At 37.4% G+C, this 11,543-nt stretch overlaps 2 protein-coding genes across 2 annotated transcripts; both read left to right on the top strand.

Annotated features, from left to right (window-relative positions):
- The first annotated feature begins 5,834 nt into the window (after positions 1–5,834).
- Positions 5,835–6,709, top strand: LOC124175782. Its single transcript, XM_046556308.1, has 3 exons — positions 5,835–5,989; positions 6,050–6,319; positions 6,397–6,709. The coding sequence occupies exons 1-3, from the start codon at positions 5,902–5,904 to the stop codon at positions 6,555–6,557; spliced, it is 519 nt and encodes a 172-aa protein (XP_046412264.1). The 5' UTR covers positions 5,835–5,901; the 3' UTR covers positions 6,558–6,709.
- A 3,788-nt stretch (positions 6,710–10,497) lies between these two features.
- LOC124176996 (hemolymph lipopolysaccharide-binding protein-like) lies at positions 10,498–11,209 on the top strand. Its single transcript, XM_046558977.1, has 3 exons — positions 10,498–10,641; positions 10,702–10,971; positions 11,049–11,209. Exons 1-3 carry the CDS (start codon positions 10,554–10,556, stop codon positions 11,207–11,209), a joined length of 519 nt encoding a protein of 172 aa, XP_046414933.1. The 5' UTR covers positions 10,498–10,553.
- The last annotated feature ends 334 nt before the right edge of the window (positions 11,210–11,543 follow it).

The raw sequence follows: 11,543 nt of genomic DNA on the forward strand, positions 1-11,543 counted from the left end.
TTTTTTCGATTCGTTTATTACGAGGTAATTTTATATAATTATGTTTCTTTATTTTTAATTTCCACACTAACAGTCAACGATTGCAGAATCTACTACGATTTTGAAATGACAAAGAAGAACTTATCGGATATCGATTTTTCATTGCAAATCGCTTCAAAATTTTTATTTATTCGCCGCTGTTCTCGCTTCTTTTCTAACACTGTCTGCACACTGCTGTTGTTAATTTTATTCTTGTTCTTATTTTTGTTCTTGGATAGGTTTCTTTTTTTTTTTTTTTTTGTTTTTTTTTAAATATAAAAGACCCAAGCGAGTCCCCAATTTACTCGAAACCGTTCGCGCCTTATTCTAACCCCTTTGAAACAATACGAGCCTTTAATTTTCCAACAGTTGAAGCATCGCTTCAAGCCTTGAATGGGTCTTTAGCTGATCTTGTTGGTCTCATCCTTAGGCCCGCAATTATACAATCAAGATCAGATGTATGAACGATAATTAAATTCCCATCGGGTATCCTGAAGGCGTTTGGTACCCGTCTCAATTATCGCTACGGCATTCCGAAATTGACAAGTCGAGTTCCATGGCCTCGACTAATTACTAAAGAGCGAACGAAGGTCCGCATGACCTCCGGCCTGAATTCCGCTCTTCTACAACCTTCCAAGAAAATTCAGTCCGTTTCTCAACTCGAAACGCGTCTTCGTACAAAACGCGGTGACCTCTGTGTCTTCGCTCCGAGGCCTTTAAAGTTTGTTTTGTAAATGCGTCAAAACCATCCGGCTCTGAAGCAATTACCATAAATTACGGCGCGAGTTGTTTAGCCAACGGAACCGCAAGGGACTTGGAAAATTAACGAAAAATATCCACCTTTCGTACGCGAAAATTGCGAAACGTTTTCACCCGACAACGCGATTTCAACGATGTCCACTGAGAAAATAGTTCGTCTACCGTTAGGTGAGGTTGAAAAAACGTATATCTGTGTAAAGTGAAACAAGTGTTTCGTTGTTATGGCCAAATTTTATTTGATACAAATAACGATAGATAGAAATTTTTTATTACTTGTAACAAATCGTACTTGGCTCGACTAAAATCTGACTATAATAACGGAATATTTATTTCAACACATCCAAATATATGTTTGTAAACGGTAAATAAACTCTTTTATCAGTAAAGCTTGATAAGTCGTAGAAAAAAAAACAAAACGAGAGATAGAGAGAGAAAGGTCAATCAATTATTTTTTATCGATATGTATTGCGGACTATAATTTTACCGCGAATTTTTACTTTTCTACCAAATAAATTACATCGGGGTGTCAAATTTTTTCTCATCACTTTCACAAATAGCAACGAACTCCGTGCGAAGAAAGGATACTTGGACACGCACTCGTGGGCTGAAATGCTTTTCTACCGTCGTATGATGTGCGATGTCTTTTCGATAAAACTTCACAACACTTGTCTCGCCGTTGGCTGTAACGTGTGAAGGCCAAATGTATCGTACAGAAACGGATAAGTGCTTGAAAACATATATTCTTCGACGACATTTCCCCCGGGTCGTGAAAGGGTTGCGCGATGTTCCGAAGGAAAGTCAATATTGGTGAACTTGCTTTCAGGTCAGTATTGTAGAATTTACATTATTCCGTAGAGAAGTTTCTAGGCTTGTATTTTTTTGCATTCGAGATCAATGCGGTACTAATATTTTCACAGTGCAGTCTAGAATCGATTTTTATCAAAAAATCAGGTTCAATAAAACACAATATCGTTTTCAAAAATGCTCGAAATTGTGCAAATTTTTTTTTTCCATCCATGACGATGTATCAAACCTTTTGAGATACGCATTTATAAGTATTCCATGGTTTTTGGGGTCGCTGATCACGAATCTGAAATCGGATTTCAAAAATTCAATATGGCGGATCTAACAGCGTGGACGAAAATTTCAAATTCGATCGAATTCGGTTAAAAATTTCTATGCATGGATTTTTAGGGTCGCTGATTGGATTCGCCGGATTACTGAATTTTCAAAATTTGATTTCAGATTCGTAATCAGCGACCCAAAAAACTTATAATTCAAGTAACACATTCGGACGTGTAAAGGGGCAACTTACTCGGAAATGAATTATTCAATTTTCACGATTTTTTCAATCAATTTGTTTCTGGCAATAATAAAAAATGGCAGTTATATTGCGATAATTACTCTCGAGTATTTAGAACCAATTTGTATAATGTCAGCAGTAGCAAAAGACCGCAAAGACATATGTTGAAAGTTCTCCAAATGTACAAAAAAAAATGGATCTAAAATAGGTGGTAAGAATACTTGCGACTATGACTGAAAGGGCTTGGTTAAATCAGAATAGCAAAATGAACAAGTGAGACTTGAAACGTGTAAATTGAGTGAAATTTCACTTAAAGAATATATTTTCGTCGAAAGGAAATTATAAATTACAAATCGGAACGAATAAAGTTAATTTGACAATGTTTTATGTGCTATAATCCGCTTTTGTGCAAGAAACTGAAGTTCTTCGGAGCAAAATTCATCTCAACAGATTCGCGGTGGAAAAATCTTATCTGAAAGAAACCGGCCAATAATAATAATAACAATAATATTAATGAATAAAAATTGAATGACCATTGTGCTTTTGGCATCGAAAAAATGACGCCGTAATGTAATCCTAGCAAAATAATTGGCGATTCAATTACACTTTGTTCGGTGTTCGGTGGAAATTCATTCAGTTTCAGTATTTTGTCACACCGCCTGAGAGTGTAAAACGAGAAAAATACTTCCTCAAAATGTGACGAAATGTGAGGGGATCAAAAAATCCGAATAGGAGAGGATGTACCTCGTGACACGATTCCCAAGGAAATGAAAATGGCGGAGCAATTTTCGAAAAAGTGTACGGGAAGCCGCATGAATTCCGGTTCAATGTTACTTTTCGCCCGAAGTGAGATGAGAATAACCGTTTCCATATTTTCATTCCTTCGCAAAAACCATTCGATGGAAGAACGAAACAAGGATGAAGTAAAGCTGAGCGCAGAGATGAAGATACGCGTGTCTTACGTAATATCGTTACACTTGAAATCAGTTTCTCCTAACATCGGCAAGACGAATTACGAAAGACGATATTTTTCCTCCATCTGTTTTATCCGTGAAAAAATCCAGTAAACATTTTAAAAAGTCACGACCTCACCGAGATCGCGAGTCTTTCTTTATCTCTGTGGGGGCTATTCTCAACGTATATGAAAGTTCGCCTGCACATGCAAGCTGTTTTAGGAATTGCAAAGTTTTTATTTTCTTAAAAAATTCAACATTGCATCCGGATATTCCAAGATTTTATTGTACGTATCCGAAAAAAAAGTGTTTTTTCCTTCACAATCGAGGAATTTAGAGAAATTCGGACTATTTTAATTCATGCCGATATATCGGCATAAGTTTGTTGATTTGAACTGTGAATTTGGCGAGTATTTTTTATTTTTTCAATTTTTTTTCCCTATCCATTTGTCCGAGCAAGCAACTGATTGGATACGTAAATTTGAATTCATTGTTAGTGAATCCCTGTCAAAGAATATGTTTCGAACGATTCTTGTCATTTTTTCACCAATTTCTGATTGCTAAATTTGCATGTGTTCGGACAGTTGTGAAATAAAACCTGTTTTTTTAATCTTATCTTTTTAGGAAAGCTTGAATGATTTTGAAACTGGATAATAACAACGATGTTTTGAAAGGTTGTTGAAAAGAACTCGTATTCTTTCACGATTGCATTGTCTGTTAAGATATAAAAAGTTCTGACTTTCGCAGTTTTTCACTATTTTTTTAATCGACTCAAAATAAAAGTAAAAATCGAACCGATAATTCACACTTTCAGTGGATTCGTATGAATTTGCAAAAATTCATCGGTACTTCGTTTCAAATCATTCCAAAATTGTGAGGAATCAAATAGATCTGATCGGTTTCGCTTTACCATAGCACATTTCATTCGGAAGACTATTTTCTACCAAACCACTGGAACCGAGTTTCTTTTCTTTACAATAGTCAACTCAATAAAGTTTTAAAATCAAATATTTACTGATCCCAACATGATGAAAATCAAGTATCTCAGGGAGTGTGCTGGAAACATTTTTCCTAAATGGGACGAGCCATCGTAAAGTGGACTCGAGTGAACTACCAGAGTTTTAAACATTTTGACGCGATTTGAAACGAAGCGTCGACATCTGAGATTTCGTTTAGAATTCCGGTACTTTTTAGTATTGAACGTTGAAGGAAATCTTCGTAGATTACGATTGTAACATTTTGGCTAATCAACCTTCGTAGTCTGCGAGCTTTTCAAATTGACGTCGAATTTGCAGTGCCTATTAAATTTCTTGAATCAAGTTTGCTACTATAATTTGTATTTCTTGTATTTAATTTAATCGCGCGCTAAGATACTGATTCCAAATTAACGTCAAAAATTGCTGATCTTCAGAGACAAAGTTGAAATTAAAGAGAAGAACAGCTGAATGTTTTGAAATCTGACATAAAAATTGGTTTCAAAAGCAAATTTTTCTCTAGCTGCGTCAAATATTTTCCAACAAAACACATACGTCAGTTTTTTCAATCACAGATAATGGCCGGCACGAATAATTAGTTAATATTTACTGCAGCGGTGGCTGATAGGTGGTGGTAAAACGAATCAAAAAAATACGCATATTTGAAGCGATAAGTGAAAGTTCAAAGAAGTCATCGCGTCAGAGCTCGACTGATTGTAGATGGGTAATTCCGTATGAATCCGACCAATGTCTGACCCTCGCTATTTCTGATTCTGTTCAAAATACTTTATGCAATTGTCCCAGCTCTGAAACGGTACCCCGAATTTCGTCAGATTTTTTATTCAACTGCTCAATTATATGAAAATATTTCAAGTGATTTTACAAAGGATTTGTTCCAAAACGGCTCTCAATATTTACGAATAAGCAGTTGATAAAGTTTGAAAAAATTTTCAAATACCGTTTCAGGGTTGGAACAGTTTCAGAAAAAATTCTTTCAACAAAGGCAAAAATGGTAATGATTTCGATCCGTTTCAGCATTGAAGTACGAACGTACTATTAAAATTGTAAGAACTCTCGTTCGGTCTAATTCGCCACTAATTTCCAAGCTTTCGAACCTCGGGGAAAATGAAAGACAGTTAAATTTTCCCCACGTGAGCTGTATCGTTCGTCAATTATAGTTTCTTCATCGCTGAACTCCAGGAGTAGGAAAAAAATGCTGTCATATTATTCACGTAATCTTGCGATAAGAACGGCGTAATAGCAGGAAAAAATTCGGTAGAATCAGTGACCTACCGACATTGACTCGACTATCAAGCACATTTTACAAAATTCGATAAACCAAATATTACACAATATTACACAAATACACAACGCCGATGTATGAAGAAAAACAAGTTTTTCGAATTGATTTATCCAATTTTATGCTTCGTTGTCGTTTCCCGTAAAGACTGTTAGCCTGATCTTAAAAAGTAGAGGAGCTGCAACAGCGATACAATATGTCACGAATGGCAGTTGAAACTGACAAGACGAAAGAAAAAATTTCGATCAACGATGCGCTGTGAATGTGAATCAGTAGCAAACTTATTCGTTGCAATTCCATGACTTTTATTTTTTCCTGATCTATTTTGGGCTTCGTTTCGCCAACGGTTGTTTACCCGGAAAAAATCGTACTTCTACCGATTAGCTGAAGTGAAATACTCGGTACTCAAATACGTGCGAGATGATAACGACGTAGATGACGGTTTCGCGGAATTAAAATTGTACTTACATACGCCACGCGTCGCAGTATGGGAGGGGATTATCTGACGGTTTGTGTAATATAAATTAAGCGATCGCGAGCTCCAGAAAACAGTTGACGCGGTCAGTTTCGACTAAGACTACTTTCGGTGGAAAAATGGCTGGACCGTCCAAGACGCTGGTCTTTATCCTGTTCTTTCTGGGAGTTTGGTGCTCGGCAAAACCCATCTCGGTGCTTGTTTTAGGTGAGAAAAGATCATTCTTACATAGCAATGCGTTATATAAGAGTGTGTTTCCATTCATAGTCACGGTTCCTGATCGGACGTCCGAGCAAAACCAAATCACGTTTCCTCCGAATGGTTATGAGCCAATTCTCAACTCCAGTGTAGCTTACAAGCTCCACAATGATAGGGAAGTATCGTGGATGGAGGCAAAAGGACTGTGCGAGAGTGAAGGTGCTCGTTTGGCAGTGGCTGACAACAAAGAGATTTACGCGAGCTTGGTACAGGAAAATGCGAAAAAGGTATCCATAGGCGTTTACAGGCTATCCGACAAGTGGGTCAGTCTTCGTGACGGTAAGTGTCGCTTCGCGAAATCCTGGCATGCACTAATTTCGTAGGAAATAATCGGCACTTTGTTTCCCTTTATGCAGGATCAGTCTTAAGTGACTTACCATGGAAACAGGGTGAACCTTCAGGAACTCATGACTGCGTCTCTATCTCTACGTATAACGGTGAACTCGAAAATGTCGATTGCCACAATTTAAAATCTAATTACGCCTGCGAAGTTTCAATTCCTCAGGAGCGCGTTTAGACAATAAACGTCCACTCGGCAAAGCCAAAAAACAGGCTACAAACGAAATTCAGAGAATTCCAAATATGAGTGATATACAGGATTAAGTTTCAAAACAGCGAACAAATTGTATCTTTAGTAATCGATGAATAAAAGTGAATATGCATATCCGATACAACCTTGAAATATTATTCAAGCTTAGGGAACTCTTGATATATTTTCATCATCCCTAAGAAAAAAACTAAACCAACCTCAGGATATTAGAGCTGCTCTGTGAGAAAGCCTTCTGCGAATGCAGCTGAAATTCCAAGAATCATGGGAAATGGTGGATGGGACCCCGTTTGCGAAACCACGACAAGACCTTCACCGAAAGAATCTCGAAAAACTATCAACGTTGGCGTGCCAAATGCAAACTGAGTACAAAACTAACATTCATATAGCGGGTAACCGAAATGAAACATAAAACAGATAGATTCAAGATACATCATCGTAGACAGCTGCAAATTTGCAAATACTAATTCATTCCGGGAAAAACTTGAAACGACGTGAAAGTAACATTGATTCGCGAATCGCGAACTTTTTTCACTCGGCGACGAATAAAAGAAATCTACTTTCTAAAACGACTCGAATTTCTGAACATCGAACTCCGTTTCTCAATACGTCATTAGTTTCAACGATAAATTCGATACGGCTCTCTGCCATGTTACCGAAAATTTTTCACATCTGTAGAAAACTATTATCGATAATACTGGAATTGAAACAGCGTTTCAGAAAGATTTGAGAGATATCAAGATTTCCCCCCAAGTCTCCGGAAGTTAGGTTTTTGCATCGAAATCAACACATCTCTACAAAATTGTCAAATATTACTTGAGAACTTGTCTCAAGTTCTTCGGAGAAACTGCGAGAAATATGCATTTTCAATAGTTTCAAGTAGCGAACAAAAAGAATATTAACCACATGTTTCTATTTTTCGTCCGATGAAATTCGAACTTTCGTACTTAAAGTCGTGAGAATAACTCAATGTAAAATTCGATCATTCTTGAACCAAAAATGGCTGAATATGCGTGAGCATTGTACTTGGACTTGTTCCTGTAAAAGTGCAAATGCACGTAAGCCCTGGAAAGCGGACACGGGTCACAACTTCCGGTTTCCTCGAGCATGTCGTGCGTTCGGTCACTGCATCGCCCAACATTTTTCAAGCCTCAAGTGAAGCTGTAAGAGGGCATTTCCTGTACTCTCGAAGTGCAGAATTGAAGCTATTTCCGTTGGAGTTTTAGCTATAAGGAAATTCATGAATGCTACAAGCTTCCGTTTTCTCCGGAAATTTATTTGCTTCTTACTGGCGATGCTAATTTTTCGTCGGTTTCACAGTTAGGTGAAAAAGTTTTGCATCAAGTCTTGGCCGTGCAAGGATACCTGCGCTTCGGAAACTTTGTCATTATCGCAAAACTTTCAAATAGAACTTCCCTAGCGCGAGGAAGCACTAACCGTTTCACCCGAAAATTATAGGTCGCAACTGCTTCCTTCCGTCGAGTGTGTGAAACACCAGCCGAAAAACTCTTAATATTGACTCTCTCGAAGGAAGAAAAAGTATCGGCTCTACGCGTCGTCGATTCCGTTGAAACTTTCAAAAATTTCAACCTCTTTTAGCGCAGTTTCATTCAACGATCTTTTTCTTATCAATTTCATACGGTCGTTCAGGTTTTCAAAAATTCCTAAACGCTCTTCGCCATTGCTCTGAAATAATATATTTACTCCCTCAAGACTGGAATCTATAAGATTCTATCGGTGAAATTTCGCCAGAATACTTGAAAATTTGAAAAACGTTTTTTTTATTACCGTATTTCACTCGTCAAACCTTTGTTTCATACGATTCACGTGTTTCGACAACGAGAGAATTCCGATTTTCTATCAACTTGGCAAACGATCCGTTTTTTGTTTATTTTTTTTTTCCCCCCTATCCGTTTGTCCGAGCAAGCACCTGATTGAATACGTAAATTTGAATTCATTGTTAGTGAATCCCTGTCAAAGAATATGTTTCGAACGATTCTTGTCATTTTTTCCACCAATTTCTGATTGCTAAATTTGCATGTGTTCAAACAGTTGTGAAATAAAACCTGTTTTTTAAATCTTTTTTTCTTAGGAAAGCTTGGATCATTTTGAAACTGGATAATAACAACGATGTTTTGAAAGGTTGCTGAAAAGAACTCGTATTCTTTCACGATTGCATTGTCTATTAAGATATGAAAAGTTCTGATTTTCGCAGTTTTTTTACTATTTTTTTAATCGACTCAAAATGAAAGTAAAAATCGAACCGATAATTCACACTTTCAGTGGATTCGTATAAATTTGCAAAAATTCATCGGTACTTCGTTTCAAATCATTCCAAAATTGTGAGGAATCAAATAGATCTGAGCGGTTTCGCTTTACCATGGCACATTTCATTCGGAAGACTATTTTCTACCAAACCACTGGAACCGAGTTTCTTTTCTTTACAATAGTCAACTCAATGAAGTTTTAAAATCAAATATTTACAGATCCCAACATGATGAAAATCGAGTATCTCAGGTAGTTTGCTGGAAACATTTTTCCTAAATGGGACGAGCCATCGTAAAGTAAACTCGAGTGAACTACCAGAGTTTTAAACATTTTGACGCGATTTGAAACGAAGCGTCGACATCTGAGATTTCGTTTAGAATTCCGGTACTTTTTAGTATCGAACGTTGAAAGAAATCTTCGTAGATTACGATTGTAACGTTTTGGGTAGTCAACCTTCGTAGTCTGCGAGCTTTTCAAATTGACGTCGAATTTGCAGTGCCTATTAAATTTCTTCAATCAAGTTTTCTACTATAATTTGTATTTCTCGTATTTAATTTAATCGCGCGCTAAGACACTGATTCCAAATTAACGTCAAAAATTGCTGATCTTCAGAGACAAAGTTGAAATTAAAAAGAAAAACAGCTGAATGTTTTGAAATCCAACATAAAAATTGGTTTCAAAAGCAAATTTTTCTCTAGCTGCGTCAAATATTTTCCAACAAAACACATACGTCAGTTTTTTCCAATCACAGATAATGGCCGGCACGAATAATTAGTTAATATTTACTGCAGCGGTGGCTGATAGGTGGTGGTAAAACGAATCAAAAAAATACGCATATTTGAAGCGATAAGTGAAAGTTCAAAGAAGTTATCGCGTCAGAGCTCGACTGATTTTAGATGGGTAATTCCGTGTGAATCCGACCAATGTCTGACCCTCGCTATTTCTGATTCTGTTCAAAATACTTTATGCAATTGTCCCAGCTCTGAAACGGTACCCCGAATTTCGTCAGATTTTTTATTCAACTGCTCAATTATATGAAAATATTTCAAGTGATTTTAAAAAGGACTTGTTTCAAAACCACTCTCAATATTTACGAATAAGCAGTTGATTTAAGAGTTTGGAAAAATTTTCAAATACTGTTTCAGGGTTGGAACAGTTTGAGAAAAAAATTCTTTCAACAAAGGCAAAAATGGTAATGATTTCGATCCGTTTCAGCATTGAAGTACGAACGTACTATTAAAATTGTAAGAACTCTCGTTCGGTCTAATTCGTCACTAATTTCCAAGCTTTTGAACCTCGGGGAAAATGAAAGACAGTTAAATTTTCCCCACGTGAGCTGTATCGTTCGTCAATTATAGTTTCTACATCGCTGAACTCCAGGAGTAGGAAAAAAATGCTGTCATATTATTCACGTAATCTTGCGATAAGAACGGCGTAATAGCAAGAAAAAATTCGCTAGAATCAGTGACCTACCGACATTGACTCGACTATCAAGCACATTTTACAAAATTCGATAAACCAAATATTACACAATATTACACAAATACACAACGCCGATGTATGAAGAAAAACAACTTTTTCGAAATCATTTATGGGAGGGGATTATCTGACGGTTTGTGTAATATAAATTAAGCGATCGCGAGCTCCAGACAACAGTTGACACGGTCAGTTTCGACTAAGACTACTTTCGGTGGAAAAATGGCTGGACCGTCCAAGACGCTGGTCTTTATCCTGTTCTTTCTGGGAGTTTCGTGGTCGGCAAAACCCATCTCGGTGCTTGCTTCAGGTGAGAAAAGATCATTCTTACATAGCAATGCGTTATATCAGAGTGTGTTTCCATTCATAGTCACGGTTCCTGATCGGACGTCCGTGCAAAACCGAATCACGTCTCTCCCGGAAGGTTATGAGCCAATTCTCAACTCGAACGTAGCTTACAAGGTCTACAAGAATACGCTAGTATCGTGGATGGAGGCAAAAATACTGTGCGAGAGTGAAGGTGCTCGTTTGGCAGTGGCTGACAGCCGGGAGATTTACGCCCGCTTGGTACATCAAAATCCGCAGAAGATACACGTGGGCGTTCACAGTCTATTCGACAATTGGGTCAGTCTTCGTGACGGTAAGTGTGGCTTCGCGAAATCCTGGCATCCACTAATTTCGTAGGAAATAATCGGCACTTCGTTTCCCTTTATGCAGGATCAGTCTTAAGTGACTTACCATGGGAAGAGGGTGAACCTTCCGGAACTTATGACTGCGTCTGTATCTCTACGATTGGCGGTTATCTCCGAAATACCGATTGCTACAATTGGAAATCAAGTTACGCCTGCGAAGTTCCAATTCCTCAGGTGCGCGTTTAGACAATAAACGTCCACTCGGCAAAGCCAAAAAACAGGCTACAAACGAAATTCGGATAATTCCAAATATGAGTGATATACAGGATTAAGGGGGTATTCTAGTGTGGAAATTTGAAAAAATCGATTTTTTTTTTTTTTTTATATTTTCAAAGCTTAACCTTTCAAGAATGTGTCCTTAAAAGGACAAGTCAAAATTTCAATTATTTTCAGAGATATAGCTATTTTAGTGACACGTCTTCAATACTGGCTCGGCTGGAACGAATTTAACTCGAAACTTTAAACGCGTTTTTCTCAAAACTACATTTTTCAAAACGGTTGACATGATTTCTCAAGTTCT

The sequence above is a fragment of the Neodiprion fabricii genome, chromosome 2 (genome assembly GCF_021155785.1).
Source record: "Neodiprion fabricii isolate iyNeoFabr1 chromosome 2, iyNeoFabr1.1, whole genome shotgun sequence".
Taxonomy (NCBI): domain Eukaryota; kingdom Metazoa; phylum Arthropoda; class Insecta; order Hymenoptera; family Diprionidae; genus Neodiprion; species Neodiprion fabricii.